At 42.2% G+C, this 21358-nt stretch overlaps 1 protein-coding gene across 1 annotated transcript in view; it reads left to right on the plus strand.

Moving 5' to 3' along the window:
- The first annotated feature begins 3490 nt into the window (after window positions 1-3490).
- The window catches only part of ADCY1 (adenylate cyclase 1), a 177081-nt gene continuing 159213 nt past the window's right edge, over window positions 3491-21358 (plus strand). Inside the window, exon 1 of the mRNA XM_075083782.1 lies at window positions 3491-4447. Coding sequence (XP_074939883.1) covers window positions 3779-4447 — 669 coding nt within the window. The 5' untranslated portion in view covers window positions 3491-3778. The remainder of the gene's footprint in view (window positions 4448-21358) is intronic.

Below are 21358 nucleotides of genomic sequence, written 5' to 3' on the forward strand. Positions count from 1 at the left end.
TTCTGCAGGACCTCTTCTGCCCTGCCCACATCACTGCTTTTCTCTCACTAGACATATTTCTGTGGTAACATTAACAAGCTGTGCCTGCTAGAATGAGTCTGCAGAAATTTCTCAATAGCTTTATGCAGAGTCCTTACTCTTACTGTCAGAGGGGGTGAGAAGAAAAAAGATTTCTATCCCTGTCTCGGATGATAGAGCATGGCATTCTGTTAGAAGTAGGCAATATTAAATACGGATAAAAAATTAAGAACTTTGCAATCCTTACTCAGATAAAAATTAACTCAAGACAAAAATTCTATTGATGTCAGACTTTGATTATGCTTAATTCTAAACTGGTGATGAATCTGAAAACCTCCAGATTTATGAAGAGTATTACTTCCAAAGATGATCTCCAGCCAATGCATCAGGCAGTGAATGCTTGAAACTGTTGGAGGTGAGGAGGTAACAAAAAGCAAGTGCCAAGTTCAGTAAAGTAAAACAAGATGGACAGTGAAAAATAAACAATTATTAAATGGATAATCTATAGGCACAAAGTAAATAAAAATAGATGTTCTGAAGCTCTGAGTAACACACTAATTCAAGACTACTCCTAAGGTCCAGTAAAAGGTAGAGAGACATCTGCTTACTGTAACCTCGATCCATATACTTCCCAACTCTTCAAGAAGAAATGTTTTCCACTTCCAGTGACTCAAACAACCAAGTCAGTTTGTCTCTTAGGAAAAGGCTGAAAAAAGAGATAGATTTTGCAATGGAAAAGGTGACAAAGGTAGGCCCGAATCACCCTTTCCTGACATTACTACGTTTATTACCAGAGTTAGTCTCTGGTTACAAACGCAAGGGCATTCAACAGGAAGAGTTGACTTGGATCTGGCCAACATCCAGGACTTTGAGGGTATTATATATCCAAACCAACTACATATCTTCTTAGAAATGAGTCAGAATTGCACTACAGACCACAAAGTGTTGTTCATAGTTCACAAAACCCCAAACAGGCTGCTGTCATCTGCAGCAAATAAGTTTGGTCAGAAAATACAACACTGTGTCAAATGCATTCCAGGAGTTTTATAGCTGGTTATTTGCATTAAGATGCCTGTTTCAGAAAAGGTTCTGAGGTTCCTTCTTTATATTTGTGACATCAGGTGGTAAAAATTGGACTCTACACTGTGCAGGGGAAAGTGAGGCATTTGCCCCGTGATGTGAAAGGGTGTATAAAAGATGGAAGAGCTTCCTTAATCACTGTGTGGCATTTCCATATCCCTGCATTTCCATATTCCTACAGTGTCTATGGAAGATGAAGCTTCTACAGTTCACTGCTTCCCCTTGACCTAATAAGAATGGAGATGTGTATGTCTCATACATATGGGCCTTCTCTACTGTATGTACGTACTAACTAACCCAACCTGAGGTTGTAAGAAGCATGGAAATAACCTAAACCACAGGGTGCCTTGTAGGGAATTACTCACCTTCCATTTTGCCAGCAGCAAGCTGAGAGCTAGAATAAAGGAATGATAACTGCTAGCATGACAACTCTTTCAGTGGATTGTTTCTAGGGCTGGGCAGCTAGGTGCCACCTCTTATGCAGCGAGATGTGAAATGTTAATTTATCCTTCAGCATATATGAGCTCAGAAGAAATTGAGGACAGGTGAAAATATAACACTGTGTATAATGTGTGACCGAAGTGAATTTATGCACCAAACTGAGCAAGGAGATTAATATTATTAGCTTTCCAAACACACTAGAAATACTGAAAAAAAAGGAAGACTTTTTTTGTTAGATTTAATTTCATTTCTGCTGAACATCTCATGTACTAAACATTCTGCAGTGTTTGAGGGTCTAAGTCACAGTCTAGGAAACCACCATGAGTGGCATCACATGAACACAGAGGAAGTGATAGTTATTGTCTCAAGTGTGAAATATTTTGAATGAATAGCACATGAACTCCATCAGTCCTCCTTTTCCTAATGAGGTCTGAACAGGTTCAGAAGAACGACTGCATACTGAGTCTTGAGGGCTAAAACTAACATAAAATACTAAAATATTATTAATGTAAAAAACTATGTTGTTTTAGATCATATATAAAACTTTTTTTTTAAAGTTACTTTACTATCCAGAAGTGAAGTACCAACGTCATTTACACCCGTAACAAATCTTAAAGAATCCCTGCCTGCTGTTGATTGTAAGGCTCTCGAGCCTAAATCTGGAACCAAAATCTGACATCACTGACACAAAAATCAGCAGTTAGATCTTCAACATACCCATATAGTAGGATTCTGCTTTGATTCTGGAAAGTACTCCTGCATTACCTTTGAAAAGCCAAATATTTGTAATGTATTGAAGTCTTCTATTTTGACATTTTCTTATCCCTGATTCTTAAAAGTGCTTGATCCAAAGCCAAAAGAAACATTGGAGTCCTTTCTCTAGTTTTTGGTGAGTTTTGAATCAGTCTCATAATCCAAAAATGAGATTAAATGGTCACAGAAAATAATACTGTATTGTATTCTTTAGTGGCAACTTGGTAATAGTGGTATGGGGTAGCAGCATTATAGGCGGAACTGGAAGGTGGGGTTTTTTTTTTCCAAAAACAACACACAGTCTCCCAACTCACGTTTTTATGAGGCACTGAGTGCAATTTTGTGTGTGATGATAATTAACTCCTGTCACAAATGTAACCCTCACTGCCACGGACTGATTGTACTCCCAGACAGGCAGAAGTGTGCACAGAAATGTGTTTTCTTGAAATTTTTTTCATTCACTGCAGTTTTTCCAGGTGTTTCAGAGTCTAGGAGGCAAAACAAGTAAAATCAGAATGTTTATTCAGGCAGATAAGACTTTATTTCTCAATGGAAGAAGAATTCGCCCGTATGTATAAATTTTTATATATTTACAGATGTATGTATTTTTACATGTATTTCTATGTTTTTGTATATTTATATATATTGAAACACATATAAAGGCAGGAGGGCAAGAGAAGGCTGCCAGGTAGCAGCCGCAGCCCCAAGGCGTGTGCAGCTGGGAAGCCGGAGGGCTCCGGGTGCCCTGGTGGGACGTGTCCGGCTTCCCAAGCGGGCGGCGCGCAGGCGCCTCTCAGTCCCCAGCCCCGGTGAGATGCTCTCGGACGTGGGAAGGGGATCGTCCTGCCTTTCCCTGCCTCCTGCTTTCTTTCCGGCCCCTCTGCCCCACTTTTCTTCTTAGCCCAGTCCCCTGTCTGCTTTTCATGATTTGGGATATTTTATTTTTTTTTAATGTTGCCCACTCCCCGGGACCCTGCTTACCACCGTAGCTCCTGATCCTCCAAATAGCGGTATCTGAAGGGAGACCCGCCTGTTGATTATCCCCCACTCGCCTTCTCTCCGCTTCCACCCACCCTCTGCCCCCACCCCTCCCTCCGCTTGATTTCAGACCTTTGGATGGTGTTTTGGTGTCATTAGGAGATTAACATCCCCGGAGTACCCGGGGAGGAGGAGTAGGAGGAGGAGGGTGGAGGGGAGAGAGAGGCAGCAGGCAGGAAGGTTGGCATATTAACACGAGAGAGGCTTTCCTACCGCCGTCCCAGCCATCCCCGGCTCCTTGGTGGCAGCGGAGGGGGCGTTTGCTGGAGCCGCGGGTTGCGGCCGGCCGGCTGCGCCCGGTGCCCGCGTCCGCGGAGCTGCGGCGGCGGGGGCTGCCGGTGGGCGGGCGGCCGCAGCTCCTTCTCGCAGCCCCCTTCTCTTTTATGAGCAGCGAGGCGGAGGAGCGGCAGCGGGAGACACCAGGAGGAGCATTTCTTCCCCGGGGTTTATGAATGGCACTGACATGGAGGAAATATCGTTTCAGAAAGTCAAGACCAAGAGGAAGAAGTGCTGCCGCTGCTGCTGCTCCCCGCCGGCTGCCGCGGCGGCGGGAGCGGGAGCCGGGCGGGGGGACCCCCCTCCCTTGCTGCTGCTGGATGCCATCGCCTGCGAGGACGAGTTTGACTGCAAGGAGCTGGAGGCTCTCTTCCAGAGCTACAACCTGAAGCTTGAGCAGACGTCCACCCTCAAGGCCCTGGCCGTCCTCATCGTGCTCACCGCCAGCCTGGCCCTGGTGGAGCTGCTCTCCGGCCCCAGCCTGACCATTTCCAAAGGCTCGCACCCGGTGCACTGCATCATCTTCCTCTCCCTCTTCATCGTCACCAATGTCAAGTACCTGCAGGTCACCCAGCTGCAGCAGATCGTCAAGCTCACCTTGCTCTTCAGCTTCACCTTCTCCTTCCTTTGCTGCCCCTTCTCTCTCAGCGCCTACGGCATGGAGCCCCCCAGCGCCCCCGAGCAGGGCATGTGGCAGCTCATGCTGGTCACCTTCGTCTCCTATTCGCTGCTGCCCGTCCGGACCCTGCTCGCCATCGTCTTCGGGCTGGTGGTGTCCGTCTCCCACCTCATCGTCACCGCCACCTCCGTCAGTGCCAAGCGGCAGAGGCTCTGGAGGACGGTGAGAGAGGGCAGGGCCGGGCCGGGCCGGGCCCTGCAGCACGGCACAGCCAGGCGGCGGGTGCCCGGCGGGCGGGGGGAAGCGCAGAGAGGCGCGGAACGCGCCCCGGGGTCCGGCGGAGGCTGCGTGCCGCCCACTGCCAGCCGGGGTGGCGGTGGCTGGGGAGTGCCCGGTGTCCTCCCGGTGGCGGGCCAGGCGGTGGCTGGGGAGTGACCGGTGTGCCCCCGGCGGGGAAGGGGCGAGCACACATGAGCTTCAGGCGGTGTCTGTAGTCCCCGAAAGTTTCCGGGAGGCGGGGGGGATAGGGCGGCTCCTGGGAGACGGGACCTCTCGGCTTTGTCTCTCGAAGGAAAACTGGGGAGACGGTAGGGGAGCCAGCAGTACCGTTTCCCACACTGGAGCAGGTTCAGGGGCACCGCATGCACAGTCAGTGCAAATCGAGCGTGTATAAACAAGACCTTCTGACCTAGTACAAACTTGGCATAGATAATAAGCTGCGTGTGGTAATAACACTTCGATCGACTAGATTTGTATCCTCGCTGTCTCTCTCTGCCGTGGACCCTTCGTGCCCACAGCCCATCTCACGGGGGCTCTGCAGAAACGATCTGAAGTAGGTGGGACACTCAAAGGGGGAAACCCACCTCGGGGCGACCGAGGCATTCCCCCTTCAGTTTCCCCAGGGCAGCTGCTGCCCCCTCTCCGCAGACATTAGCTGCTATGTCAGTGAACTTCCTAGCGGTTCCCTTTCCCCTCTGAATGATTCCAGCAAATCCTCCCTCTGCAGCAAGCATCTCTGGAAACGTGCTGCTGCGCTCTCCCCCCTCCCCCGACTAGCTATTTATAGCCCTGCAGGGCTTTCTCCGGCTTCCGTGGCCTGATGGGCCGCACTGGCAGGGGGAGGAGGATGAGGAGATCCGCGTATGGGAAATGCTGGGGCTGGGAGTCGGAGTTTGTTGCTTAAGCCTCTGTTATGAGGTGGCTCTGAACCACTGGGAAAGAGAAATTGAAAAATTTCTGTGTCCTCCCTCCCGCGTATTGCATTATGTCTGCCCTCAGGGGAAGCACACAGTTTCTGGGCTCTAGCTTGGTGTTAAACAACAATTTAATGCATAATTGAAGTACTTAGTAGATTACTTCGGCTGAATCCTGGTATTATTGTCCATGGCTGTGTAGGGCTGTGTTGTGATGCTAGGATGCACACAGCTGGCATGGGCATAAACACTGCCATAAGCAGAATTGTACACCTTTGTGCCCAGAGCTGTGAATTCCTTCTTCCTCCTCACATGCCTGCACAGACACACCAGTGTGACATACATACACATAATGGAGATACACAGGGACAATCAAAGGAGTGATGTTACTAAGACAAACAGGATTATTCATGGCTTCAGGCTGCTGAGCTGGTGGACAAAATAAATTGTATATTTTGAAGGGGAAGAGAGAGATAAGCTGAGCTTTATGATTTACCCAGATAATCTGATGGTCTATTTTTAAATGCGTGATTTAGAGTTTCCATGAGAGGGAGAGCTGATGAAGTGCAGGAGCACTGAGAGAGACACCTTCCTTAAAAGCATCCAAAAGGATACTAAAAACACTAGAATCTTTCTCTTTGAATAGGGCTGAAGATAGCTATTTTTCCTGGAGGACCAATTAGTCCTTATGGGAGTCCAAGCTATCCTGGCTGCCCTGACACAGAGGCAGATTTTCCTTGATACCGAGTTGCAGCTCAGTGTGGCACCTGCTGTTCTGGATGAACAACATAAAGAAGCTGACAGTAACGTCTGCTCGCTAAATTATCTAACCAAGGGCTTGAATGAGGAATATTTTGAAGAGAGAAAATCTGCTAACTTACTTTTTTAATGCTAGTTTAACTCAGTTATTCAACAGGGAAGAAGCTGGCTTAAAAATACATAGAAAAAGTTGACTAGTGGCTGATGTAACACATGTATGTTTCTTCTTCATCACCGTCTCCCTCCCTGCAAAGTAATTTCAGCAATTTGTATGCAGTCCCCAGAGCAGTATGCTTTGCTGATAACAGGAGGCAGACAACAGCTCTGACTCAAGCAAAATAACTTGTCTGTGAACTTGTGTCACACAGAAATGTACATTGATTTGTCACATATTTGCTAGCAAAAAGTCTTCTGATCTGAGGACTATCTCTGTGTATGGAAGGGACTCTTCCCCTACAAAGTCATTTTTTCTTTTCAAAAGAACGATTTCACAATGGTTGGAAATGTAAAGCCGTGTAAAGGCCACATCATCAAAATTTATTTGCCTGGTCTGAGAGTAGCCCAGCTTTTTTTCTGTAAAGGCTAGAATGGATGCTGGATCTGCTTCCCAGCCACTGAATTTTATCATGACTGTCCCAGTGCTTGTAGACACAGCATGCAGTCAGTCTTTCAGGGAGGCTGGATGGCTCTATGCAGAGCTGCAATAGCGTGAATAGCTCTGTTCTTTCTCCCAACCCCTAGCCCCAAGCACACAGGTGAATTTAAGCCTTTAAATAGGAATCTGCTGTATCCAGAAATGGAGAAGCACCTGCACCAACCACTGAAGCCGGTGTTCTGTTAAAGAAGCCTTTGATTTTGGGGTGATTCAGGTAGGGAACCAATTTTATTTTTGTTTAGCCTGAGCTTTAAAGAGCACAGATATAGTAACTTCAATTGAAGTTACTGGCAAGTTAAGTTGTCAGCAAGACCAAGCCGTTCACGTTGTTTCAAGTTCAACCCATTAAAAAATGGGCATAGCCAAGTTAAGGGGTTTGTTCTGAAGTGGGCTTTTGGATGCACATCTTTTATTCCATGCTCTCTGAGGAAACACAATATGCAAATCTTTGAATGCCAAAAGCCTCTCTGAGTTCAGTTGTGCTGAATCAGACCCTGAGTGAGTCCCATGGCATGTTTAAAATTTGCATATAAATGTAAAAATGTCATATAAATGTACAACACTTCAGCATATTAAAATCAATAGATCAGGTCATTGAGGGAGAAGTTTGTTATGAGGTCTACACAGTAAAGAACGTTTAATTTGCAAGTGATAGTTTTCTCACAGTACAGCGCTGTCTGCAGGTGGTCTGTGGAGATCACAGCCTCATTTCTTCTAGCTCTCTCCACCATTAGATGTCATGTCTTGTCATGTCTTGTCATGGTTGAGAAACAGGCATGTGTAAAAGCAAGAGAAGAGGAATGAAGTGTAGTGAGGCAAAGAGTAATGTGGCAGAACTCAGGCTTCATCTTTCCACTCAGTAGTTGTTTTTTCATCAAATGAAAGATTCTGATCTGCTAATCTGTCCTGCTCATATCTTTGAGAAATGTAGTAATTGATAAAATGTATACATGAATAAGTGGAATATTAAAAATATGCAAAGTACTTGTGGGCAACCGTGACCCTATTTGGAATGAGGTCATGGCAAAAGACATACTGACTTCATAGAATAGTAGAATGTCCTGAGGTTGAAGGGACCCATGAGGATCAACAAGTCCAACTTCTGTCCCTGCACAGGACAACCCCCAAAATTCATAACAGGGCGTTGTCCAAGAGCTTCTCGAATAGTGTCAGGCTTGGTGCCATGACTGCCTCCCTGGGGAGCCTGTTCCAGTGCTCCACCACCCTCTGGGTGGAGAACCTTTTCCTAATATCCAACGTAAACATCCCATGGCACATCTTCCTGCCATTCCCTCGGGTCCTGTCATTGGTCACCAGAGAGAAGAGATCAGCATCTGCCCTCCTCCTCCCCTTGTGAGGAAGTTGTAGAACGCAGTGGGGTCTCCCCTCAGTCTCTTCTTCTCCAGGCTGAACAAACCAAGTGACCTTAGCTGTTCCTCATAGTTTTTCCTCTAAACCCTTCAACAGCTTCATGGCCCTCCTCTGAACGCTCTGTAGTAGCTTTATATCCTTAATGTACTGTGGCACCCAAAACTGTACACAGTACTCGAGGTGAGGCCACACCAGCACAGAGTAGAGCGGGACAATCACCTCCCTCAAAACAAACTGAGCATTATCTCCATGTTCAATAAGTGAATTTCCTCTTCCCACCCCCAGTTATGTGAATGACAGTGGTTAATGATAGCTGCTTGAGTTCCTCCAGACGGAAAGTTTACATTAGCTTTTTTGGCCTCCTCCATGCAGCCCTCTCTCTATTTTAGGTAGCAGTAGATTGAGAACATTGCAGCTGAGTTAGTCAAAATAAACTGCTTTATCAGTAGTCCATTTCTTCTTGCTTACACTGTTAAGAAGATTAGTTTGATTTTTAACTTCGAAGAGACCACAGCCTGAAGAGGGGATTCCTATTCTAAACTGCAATTCACAATATTGGTTAATATTAACACAATGGCTGAAATGTCTTTGGTAGGAGGGTAATGTGCTTTTTAACTTATAGCACATGCTCTTCTTATAACAGCATCTGGAATATCCTTCACTGAAAAGGGCGATGATGTTTAAGATGAGAGAGTGAGCTTCATTTGCTGGGCTTTTAAACAGTTACATTGCTATTGCTAAATTCAAAATCTAGAAGAGGGTGATTGATAAAATTATTTGACATGGCTTTTTTATCACAACAGCATTATTTCTAAGCCTTATTTGATGTCTGACAGGAACATTAAGGGAATTGTGAATAAGTTCCTGAATACCTGCAGACTATTTAGTGCAAATCTTATATATAGTTAATATATTTATTTAGGGGGCAATGGATAGGGTAAGGTATAGGATTTTCTTAGCTTGCCTGTAGGCAAGGGACATGAAAAATGCACCTTTCTTACTCTTGGGTCATAGAAGAATATGCCAAAAAATTTTACAGTTGGTATTTACAGTTGATATTTTACAGTTATGATGAACAGAAGTATTGAAATGGGCAATGACCACTTGTAAAGCTATGAATTATTCACTATCCTTTAATTGATATTTTTGTAGCATTGCTAGTTTATCATTAGAGGACCTAATAATTTTAAAAAATGTTTTGCTTTCTTGCTTTTTTTCTTTTTCTGTTGCTGCTTTTGTGGAACGAGTCCCTGTCAGTTTTGGCTGACTACTGCAGTTCTTGGTGCAGTGACCTCTACTGAACTTCCCTCAAAAGAGAACATCAACCAGATACAAAAGAGGGAATGTTCTCCTGGGATGGGGATGACTGCAGAAATGAGGTTGATCTTTCCTAATTTCCCTAAGGGTGCACAACATTCAGCCTGAGGACTTCATCTGTCATGTTAGTTAGGGAATTTACACTCATGAGCCTTAGTCCCAGATCTCAATGGTATCATTTGTAAAAGCCCCATCTCTCCAGCATGATCGTACACTGAAGGACTGAACTTGGCTACTGATCGATATGATTTTTCCTTCTCTTGGGCAAAAGATAGAATACCTGAACTAGGGAGAAATCATTTAACAAAATGTCTTACATGGCCCTGAGGTTGTCTTTTGAAGTTTAGAGTTACTGGTCCTCTGTAAAGCTAAGGATTTGACACATATATTATCCATTATCTAACATTCTCAAAAAAATATTCTTCACAGGAAGATATCAGGTACTATCTTGGCTTCTTTTCCCTTGTATATGATAGTTGCTGCCATCCCACTCATATAAAAAAAAGACTGAAAAATCAAAGACTTAAAACTATTTTGTACAATACAGTTTGTACAAACCTTTTTCTGAAGTTGTAATATAAAAAAAAATAGTTATCCTAAAGCTGATATATAATGCACTGCTGAGTTATAGTAATCTTACTGTGCACAGTCCTAAATGTAGATGGTTTTATTTAATGGTATAAACCTTGGAAAATATATATCTGTATCTCCTTATTGCAACTAAGGGATTCAAGAGTAGAGCTGTATGAGGGAAAGGTCTTTTCTTCTTTAGAGTCACAGTTCAAATTTAGGTTGCTAAATTTCAAGATTCTTTACTATCTAAGGATATTTTGATGACATACCAAAATGTGTATGAAAGACTGATGCTAATAGTCCAGTTTCTGAGATGCAAATACGTTTTTAGCATCACTGTTCATAACTGAGCAAGGCCAGCAGACTTAAAGTGCTTTTCTTAGTCTGTAGGCAAAAAAAAGTGTTGTTTTGCTAAGACTGATTATGATATAATATGTATGTCTTAGAATTGTAATGAAATTTCACAGGGCCTCTGCATCAGTAGTATTCACATTTATAACAACAGAATGTGAGACAAACTTCCTTCCAGGGTATTACAGAGTCTGCTGCTGTGTTTGACTTTTAACACGTTGGGTAAATAACATGAATCTTACTATGGCAAAAGTCACATTGACCCTAAATCAGTACCAAGGGAGAACTGAGGGCTTTGACTTATCAGCACATGGCAGCGGTGCAAGATATAGGTAGACATTGGCTACAGCGTGAGCTCATTCTGTGGCATACTGCAATAAATGCAAAGTATTTTGAGGGTATGGGTTTTTTTCCTTTTAGGAACCCTTAAGTCATCTGGAAACTACAGGGTATAGTAGTTCAAAAGCTGGCACACAGCAGGCTGTCTTGGAGTAGCTGAAGAAGGGAAAACCATTAGGGGTCAGGTTGCTCATCCTCAGGAGAAGTATTTCTCTCTAGCGTCTGGAAGTCTCACAGTTGTTTTCAGAGTTGGTTAAACTATCTCCTGTTGGAAAGCTTCTTGGGACCAGTGTAGATGTCAAAGGTCTACTAGTGGCCTAAATGTAAGACAATATCACCATTACATATCTAGATGTAATATCATCAACAACTGTAGATGTTGATTGGTATTACCTGTCTGTAGACTGACCAGTTTCTGGGTTAAGCTCTTTTGGGGAGTTTCATGTGAGAGAAGAGTACTATAGGAAAAATAGGATCTAGTTAGCTTTGTCAGTCTTTGTCCAGTAAGTAAAATGCTTCATGTCTTACACCTCTCCTGGCCTCTCTTCAAGGGTGAATTTCTAGTCACAGCCTAGTATTGCACCAGTCTGGGGTGCTCCATGTACAAACCCTAACTCATGTTTGTGCTAGCTGTATCATGTGTGCAGACAGAACAGGAACTCCAGCTAATACATTTTCTCCTCTGACTGAAGGAAACTCAAACACAAGTCTTTGTATTCAGAAGAGGAGGGCCTTGGTGACACCTCTTGGTGCACCGTGTTCTGATACATTCACTTTCTGCACTATGGAGTCACTCTTTCCATTCTAAGTCAATTGTGCCTGTGCCTTTGTTAAGGGTGGGTAGCACTCTGTACTGTCCCACCTGAAGCATGATTTTGGGAATCTGTCAGTCAAGCTTAGTTACGTGAGCTTACAAACTGTCACACAGCTGGGATTGTTTTGGCAATGCAACCTTCTCTGTTGTAATCTCATCTTTGTGTGGATCATAAGTGGCATAAAAGTGCTAAGACACAGGTCAGATAACAGAGGAGATAACAAAGCCTGGTGATAACTGGTGGTATCATGTTTGCTGTTTATGTCCTGAATAGTAAACCTGGAAAGCATTCACAGGTGTGATGCTCAAGTAACGCCCTCTGAACAGGAATCAGAAATCTCTAGTGTTGAAAGGCAGTGCCTAGACTTTTCTCGCTTGGACTCAGGAACTTCAGATATCCAGAGTCTACTAGGAAGGAAGTCTGATAGGTGAGTGATTAGGGTTAGACAAATAATCAAAAGGCTAGCTATTTCTGATTTTCCTAAAGCAGCTATTAATGGCCTAGTTTTACTGTCAGGCTATATTTTAAGTCACCATTACCACTGAAAATAGTAGTCCCATGGATGCTTGTACGCACCCCTATTCATCCATTTTTACCACCTAAACACAGTGGACCAGGGAGCTAATGAGGGATAGAACCAGCCTGGTAGGATGGGCTCCTGGATGGGTGAGTCTGCTAGTCCTGTTCACACCTGCATTGGCTTTGGTGTTGGCATGAAGAGGCTGGGAATAGGAATGAGCAAGCAGTGTAAAAAAGAGGGAAGAATTTTTTTTTTTTACTGTTCTGTCAGTTTATGTCCTTGTGTTGTAACAGCAGCCATGTTGTCTTCACTGCTACATGAACTTCGATGGGAGTAACATTAGACATCTTTTTGTAAATGGATCCTAACTTTTCACTTTATAGCTAATCATATGTGCATTAATTTAGATATGGATGTTTAGAACATAAGTAAATCAGGTGATACAACTAAAGGCTGGGCTGATTTAGTAGAGCTGCTAAAACAACGTTTGTCACTGTTGGATCCTAGAACAGCTTTCAGCATAGATGCCAAACCTGTATAAGCAGATTGCAAATATAAATTCCTGTTAAGGACAAACAATCATATTTTCTTATGTTTCAAAACCCCTCTAAAAGTAATTCAAGGATCCCCGCTTAAGCAATTTACGTAGAGGGACTAGTTTGTTAAATGGTGCCAAAAGAAGGAAACTACTTTTAAAAATGGCCAGAAGAAAATAAGATTTTGAATTCCTACAAGGTGCCATTTTAGGCATCTTTAAATGCCCCAAAACTTTAAAAATTGCCTCAGTGTCCATAAAGGAGTTTAATATTTATAACCAGTATAGTGGAGTCAATGAGTGAATCACAGAACCCATTAGTTCTAGAGCAGGTAATGATGTGTCTGGTGCCAAGTACAGAAGATACTATATAGGGTTTTGATATGGGAAATCAATGGGCTTTGCATGTTAGCACGGAACTGTTATGTGAATATGTTAATTCTTTCAGAATGGACAGAAACTATCCTTTCTGCATACAAAATAGGCAGTTTCTATCTTACACTATTACTTTGGCTATATTTGGTTCTGAGTACCTGGGTTACAAAGCAGGCACTCAAAAAACTCCGTAATTTTGATAGCAAAGATGATATCCTGTAACAATCTGTGCTTTTCAACACTGCTGCATCCAGTCACAGTCAGGAGCAGAAGGAGATTGACAATATATTTAAATTTGTCTTGCAGTGTCTTTCAGGAAGAGGCCTTGCATAGTACTGTAGTTGCATGTATTCAGATAAAAATGTCTCACAGCAAATTCACAGAAAACACAAAAGAGCACTTGCTGAAAATTAATGATACAGTGCTACAAAATACACTAATTGTATGTCCTGAAACCAGTCTCACTTTGCAGTAGTATCTCAGGGAAACACTGCTCACTTAAAATGCTTCTTTTTCAATGACTGTTTGCTTGTTGCAGCTGAGAAAACAGTAACACAAATCAAACAAGGCTCACAAACCTTACATATTAAATTCTAGGCTGAAATTCAGCTTGTCTTATTATTATTTACCATTGATGTTATGGTAATGCCTACAGGTGTCAGCTTTGATTAGCTTCTCAACTTGCTGCTTGCTGTACAAGTGCACAAATAACAAGCAATGCATTGTCCTCTCCTAGACACTGCAAAGAACAGAAAAAAGACTAGAGATAGAGAGGGAAGATGATTTTCCAAAACTCAGAGGTCAATCAGAATAGGCTGTGAATCTCCTGACTCCGGCTGCAGTTGTCTGGGACAAGAATTTCACAAAGTAAATACTTCATCTTAAGCATCATAAAGCCCCAAGAAATAGTTTAAAATATTTCCATTTACTCTGGGCTAAGCTATACTGTCATGTTTTTTTCTTTTCAATTACTTTGAGATGAACCTTTTCCTCTGGTCTACATGACTTGAGGCAGGATGCTCATAAAAGAGGAGTTTCACGTTATGGTTAAATGGAGCATGTTTATGAGCCACTTAATCTTTTTTCAATGTATTTGCCTCAGTAGCTTTGTGAATAACTGCAGAATATGTAGATAAAAGGTTGGTTTTGTTTACCCAAAGCAATGACATGAGCGTACACAACCAAGAGTAACTGTTCGTCTATATATTTTCCGATAGTAGTCAGATTTGTTTCATTTCCTTTTTCTCTTGGGCAAAGTGAAGCTACAACTATGTTTTTGAAAAATCTTACATCACATTTTAGAAGAAACCAGCCATAATTTGTACATTTTAATGGCTATTCATTATAATTCTGCATCCCAGATATACTGTTGAGATAAAGATTAATGAAGTTATGCTAGGGCATATTGTATTTTAATTATGATAATGGTAAGAAACTATCACTAAGCAATGTGAAATCTGAAAAACAAATGGTCCTTAAATGCTGTTTTCTACACAGTTTATTTTAACTTATATTTGATATTTCCAAAGAAATATTAACAGGCTTTTCAGAGGCAGTACATTGGTTTTCCCCTAGAGGATTTTGGCTTCTTTTGGCTCCATGACATAAAAGAGATGGATCTAAGATATGTGTACCTGGCCAGGCTGAGAGGATGCTTGAGCGATTCAGTGGTTAGTCAAACCAAAAAGAATAGAGAAGCTATCCTGTAACCCATTGCTAACTGATGATAATTCGCAGGAGCAGCTTCACAAGTATTGTGAGTTAAAAAAATCTTGACATACACATTATGGACTTTTGCCTGTAGTTGTATGTTTGACAGCACATGGTTGAAGCATACTTTAGCAGAACAAATCAAACTGATCAAAGAATAGATAAAAAGTTTATGATGTGAGGAATGTCAGAGGCTTTGTTTTCTAAAATATTGTGAAAAATTACCATTTCCCTCCTCTTGTCTGCTTTCATTTGTGAAATTTCCACTGTGCTTGCTTTTTGCTATTTGAATGTCACATTTGAGTATTGCCACTGCTAGTCTAAAGTTTATAATCACCTACACAAAGATAGACCAGATTTATTCTGAAAGTTATTGAAACAAGTATCCTGCCTGTTTTCTATTTTTTCTCTTTCCTGATTCAGTTTTTACCTCTCAAAGGAAATGAGTTAGAGGACTCTTAATTTCTCATTCCATCTGTCTCTTTTCCTTGTTAGTGTTCTTGCACAGAGCTCTCAAAGATTTCTCTTCAACTCACCTCTAGCCATCAATATGACTAGGGGAAGGTATCTTTTTTTGATATCTTTTCTAAATTATCTTATTACAGACCATAAATATAAAATTCTGCATCTTGTCCTCAACTTCTGCTTTTGCAAGACCCTCAAAAGATTAATTTATCTTGGTGCAGCTTCCATTCCTTATACCTTTGAAGAGTAAAAATTGATGCAGAAATGAGAAAAATCAAAGGGTATCTCTATGACTGTTCTACTTCATCCTGAAATAAGCAATTCACCCAGTGACTTCAGTGGTGGGTTTGCCTGAGTATGAGCATCAAGACTCCTCTGTAGACTGTTTTTCGGTATTTAAGTTCAGAAAACTGTAGGAAGTGTATTGGCTCTTTCTGCATGGTGTTTTGTACAACTTAAATTTGTGAACCTCTGCTAGTAGCTGACAAGTCGAGTTTTTCCAGAGTTCCAGGAAAAAAATATAGCTCTCCCTCCTCTGAAAATGAAGAGCATTTTGTTAGTTAAGTATATGAACTCAACCCAAGTTTTCCTGCCTGCTTAATTTTAGCTTCCTACATTTTATGCTTTTTCTAAGGAAATCTCCTTTCTAAGGAGATCTCATAGGCCCACTGTTAAACAGAATAGGAAAGTAAGTCACCAACGACACTGAAAAGGCAGAGGTCCTCAACACTTTCTTCACCTCTGTCTTTACCAGCACTGTCAGGTCCCAGGCTTTGGGAATGAAATTCCCAGTTGATCCAAACATAGACCCACCATAAGTGAATGAGGAGTTAGTACGTGAATTATTACAGGAGCTTGAACCCTACAAATTGATGGGCCCTGACGCCATCCACCCGAGGGTGTTGAGAGAGCTTGTTGACGTCATTGCAAGGCCACTTTCCATAATCTTCGAGAAGTCATGGAGAACGGGGGATGTCCCAGAGGACTGGAGGAAGGCAATTGTTACCCCTAGCTACAAGAAGGGTTCGAGGGAGGATCCAGATAATTATAGGCCATCAGCCTTACTTCAATCCCTGGGAAAGTTATGGAATGAATCCTCCTCGGGGCCATCACGAGTCAAATGAAGCACATGATTGGAAAAAGCCAGCATGGCTACACTAAGGGCAGATAGTGCTTGACAGATCTGGTGGCCTTCTACGACAAAGTGACTTGCCTGGTTGACATGGGGCGGGCAGTGGACACTGTCTACCTGGACTTCTCCAAGGCCTTTGATACAGTTCCCCACGGCTTCCTCCTGGAGAAATTAATGCATTATGGCCTAGACAAGTGGTCTGTGCAGTGGGTGGGGAACTGGCTGACCGGCCGCACCCAAAGGGTGGTGGTAAATAGTTCTTTTTCAAAGTGACAACCTGTCACAAGTGGGGTCCCCCAGGGATCGATATTGGGCCCAATGTTATTCAGTATCTTTATAAGTGGTCTGGATAATGGCATCACATGTAGCCTGATGACGTTTGTGGATAACTCCAGAAGGGAGAGCTGCTCTGCAGGAAGACCTGGATAGGCTGGAAGACTGGGCTAACAAGAACCTTATGAAGTTCAACAAGGACAAATGCAAGGCCTTGCACCTGGGAAAATATAATCTGGGAGTGCAGCACAGACTGGGATCCACCTGGCTAGAGAGCAGCTCTGTGGAAAGGGACCTGGGGGTCCTGGTGGACAGGAAGCTCAACATGAGTGAACAGTATGCTGCTGCAGCCAAGAAGGTCAACAGGATGCTGGGTTGCACCAAAAAGGGCATCACCAGCAGAGATAAAGAAGTCATTATCCCGCTCTACTTAGTGCTTCTCAGGCCACACCTGGAGTACTGCATAGAGTTCTGGTCCCTGCTATACAAAAAGGATGTGGACAGGCTGGAAGGGGTCCAGAGAAGGGCCACCAAGATGATCAAAGGACTGGGAAGCCTGCCGTACGAGGATAGGCTGGGAGAGCTGGGTTTGTTCAGCCTTGAGAAAACAAAGCTTAGAGGGGATCTCATCACCATGCACCAGTACTTAAGGGGTAGCTACAAAGAAGATGGAGCCTCCCTTTTTACAAGGAGTCACATGGAGAGGACAAGGGGGAATAGACACAAGTTGCTCTTCGGGAGATTCCGATTGGACATGAGAGGGAAATTTTTCACAGCGAGAACAGTTAACCATTGGAATAATCTCCCCAGGGAAGTGGTTGACTTGGCCACTTTGGACACCTTCAAGATTTGTCTGTACAGGGTGCTGGGCCATGTTGTCTAGACTGTGCTCTTCCTAGAAAGGTTGGACTAGATGATCCCTGAGGTCCCTACCAACCTGTGATTCTGTGGTTCCTTTAATTCTGTGAATATAGAATAGTCCTAAACTGATGGAGGTTTTTGGATGCAATCTCAGAGTCATTACTGAACAGCAGAAAACAAAAATTGCTGACAGTACTTCAACTGTTGCTGTTTCCGCCCCCTCCCTCTTTTATTTGGTTAAAAGTTATCTGTAACCCTGACCAGCAAGGATAACATCCTAAGTGTGTTGCTTTTGACTTTCTGTAAACAGATCACAAAAGAACAACTTCACGTGGTTTTTTTGTTCCCTTCTTGAAAGATCATTTATCATTGGCCACCACCACCAGATTGAGTGGCCATACACCACTCAATCTTCTTAAAGCGAAGGGTTTTTTTCTTTTTTTTCTTTTTTTTTTTTTTTTTACTAAATACTCACTGACAGTTCTCATCTTCTGAAGCTTTGATGCAAATGTCAAAAGCCTCCAGGGCAATATAAGTTGTGGCCCTTTAAAGTTTCCAGGCCAAGTAAAGGGCCTGCTGTTTCATAAACACTGTGCTTTCAAGCAGAAGCATTCTTCTGTCTGCTGGAAGATTATTTTACATTTCAAATCATATTCCCCCTGTGAAAAATATACCTCTACCATCCTCATTCAGGTCTGGACTATTTCAAAGTAAAGCATAGAAATATATTTACAACTACTCTTGTAAGTGAGGTTTGGACTGTAAATGACTCGTGTGATATAAGAAAGCTGGTAGGTTTCCTCATGTGTTGCAGCAGTATCCTTCATCTACCACCCAGCCAGGGACTGACATGCAGCCCCCTCTCAGTGCGTTGTGCTTTGCTGCTCCTGTCTGTTGGAAGATCACTGACAAATCCCAGGTGAGGTTTTTATTGCTGTTCAGGTGTGGAAATGGTGATTTTTTTCTGGTTGACAGAATATATTTGGGTAGTAGCTATGAAAAAATGTATACTTTCCTATTGATTTCAATGTGTACTTTCTGTGTGAAAAAAGTGATTGTGTTAATGAGCGTGTTTCAGAAACTCTGCATGCACTCATGTACCACTTGCCTAACATCCTCCTTGAAAAATTTAATCATTTGCAATGACCAGCACCATTTGCAACCTTTTGGCTCTGAATCAAATTCTTTGTTGTTGTTCTGCTTTTTTGTGATATACTACTTCATGTGATCACATCATTACAAGCTTAGCTTTTGCATGCCCTATTTAAGATGGAATGCAGGACCAACAGACAGTAAGTAAATCCTAGCCTTCTTATATGGTGTAATCAATGTGGTATATAAACAGCTAATTATTGACATGGCTGGACCTAAGTGACTTGTTGATAGATTAAAAGTCAAGTCTAAAGTAAAGATGCAAAAAATTATTTGAGTGCCTTTCTGATTGTGCTTTGGGTAATGTATTTTCAGTATTTGCAGTGTGATTAGTCTTGGTGAGAACATGGTAAATACTGTGGTAACATCAGTTAGTTTTCTTGTGCAACTGAAGAGGTGTTTTAGGTACAGTAATTTTGGAAAAAGAAGCGGATCTTGTCCAGAGCTATATTTGCATAACTCTTCCTGATTTCTGCACCAAATGCATTCATGCGTATGTGAGTACTATACAGAACAATGACCTAGTTTAGAAGCTTGTTTTAAATACATATGCTCAATTTAGTATATATTAAAGAGTCACTTTGTTTTTTTACTAATTTTAAGTGAGATGAGAACTTGTGCTTATTTGTTAAGACATCTGCCTCCAGTGAAGTTAGTTCATACAGGTTTATTTCCTATGTTTTTATCTGTTTGTTTGTACATCCATTTCCTTCTTTCTTTTGGTCTTTTTTTTTCTTTCATGCTTTTTTGTTCTTTTTCTTTCATTCTTTTTCTTTCTCTTTCTCTTTTTCTCTCTTTCTCTCATTCCCTTTTTCCCTCTTTCATTCCCTCTTACTTTGATTCTCTCTTTCTCTCATTCCACCTCTCTTCCCCACCACCTCCCCAAAAATAAACACTGTTTATTTTCTTCATTTATTTTCTTCCCTCAAGTACAAATGTTGACTTCACTCTGTTCATGCATACTACTCAGATTATGATTAACACAAGACTAGCACACTGGAAAATCTGTAGAGAACTGTGCTGGGCTAGAGCCTGTGACCTTCTGTAGTAATATGTTCTGTATCTGACTGAGGATTTTAACTAGAAAAGCCTAAGGAAAAGTAAAGTACAGATTTCAAGATTTGCTCTTCTGGCTGCTTGTAGTGTTTCATGGATTAAAACACTTTAATTTCTAGGGCTTGAAACAAATTCTTAGGTTTTTTTGCACAGAGAAGCAGTGATCTAACCAGGTCCACTCACTGTTATGAAGGCTAAATATCCCTTTAGAAGTAATTTAAGACATGGTGGTGTCTATATTATGTATTGAATACTACATTATCCATATATTCAATGAGACTTGAACTGTGGGGCACAGATCCTCTCAAGTATTTATGTCTCAGAGCCCATAGGTTGATTTTAGAGACAATTAGGCACCTAAATATGGGTGTTGGTTTGCACCCAAGTCAACCCATGTCTGACTCCTTTTAGCTGCCTCATAGTAATTTCTCCACAACCAGGCCTTCACTCGCAGACAGCTTGAAAAGCTTGGATGCTGATAGAAGCTCTCATTCAAGTGGAAGCAAGTGCTAAGAACAGGCAGGAAATAACTTATTTTACCAGTAGGGCTTAATTTGAAGAAAGTTGACTTAGGAGTTGCTTGCCATTTGTCAGACTCCACATCAGGAGGGAAATATACAAGCTGTGAAGTACAAATGAATGGTTCAGTGTGTCCCTAATACCTTGGACATTTGTTGGGCACAGCAAAGCAAAGGTGGTTAAACTCTGAGAAATGGCTTTCCTCTGCAGAAGGCGCTCCGAGTCTCCCTGTTCCATGACAGAAGACCGTGGGCTTCCAGCTTGGACCTGAGGTGGATACACCTGGATGACTTGTGCTGCAGAAGCTGTGTTACAGTAATGCTCCAGCTGTGCCAGGGGTACTTGCTTGAACACCTTTCAGGATTATGTACTGAAAATGTCTTAGGTGTTGAATTCAATTTGAGCCAAAATATCCAAAAGGTACCTAGTCATGCAATTCCCCATGATCCCAATAGAATTAAGCTTCTAACTCTAGGCATTAGTTCTTGCAACTGGGTAGAGTGGTGCAGAAAGAATTTTATAATCCTAAGGTCTTGTTTTGTGTAGTAAGGTTGTGGCAGCTTCACAGGACTGAGTTCCTGCTGCATGGACATTTCAGTCACACTGTGGTCCCCACAGGCATGTCCATGAGCACCACAGACTGGAGAATCCCTAAATGTGCATGTGAACACTGGTTGCACACTGCATAACTAGCCAGTTTGTTAATTATTAGACTGTCGTAAGACATTGTGTTTTAAAGGTCAAGATAGGAACCACTGGTACCAGACAATCAAAAGTGCATATTAAAATGTGCAACTGTTTGCTCAGGGACTGGCAGTAAAAATATAGTGATAGGTGCTTCATTAATTATGAAAGCCTATCCAAACAGGAGAGAGAGCTTTATTTATACATTCCACAATTAAGAGTCAGATTTTATTCCCTGATCCAGAGTATGCTTACCACCATAGCTCCAGTGACTTTAGCCTACATAAACTGAAAATCTATCCTGATATATTTTGCTTTGTTAATTCTGTGTCTGATTATAGCTATTTATCATACAACCACAGAATACTTTTACCACCATTGAATTAGTACTCTGAAAATATTTTCAAAGAGTTATTTTAAGCCTTTTCTTGTGGCCATATGTTTGGTAACAGGAATAATATAGTTTGCTATTATGAGA

This window comes from Phalacrocorax aristotelis, chromosome 2, assembly GCF_949628215.1.
Source record: "Phalacrocorax aristotelis chromosome 2, bGulAri2.1, whole genome shotgun sequence".
In the NCBI taxonomy this organism is placed as follows: Eukaryota; Metazoa; Chordata; class Aves; order Suliformes; family Phalacrocoracidae; genus Phalacrocorax; species Phalacrocorax aristotelis.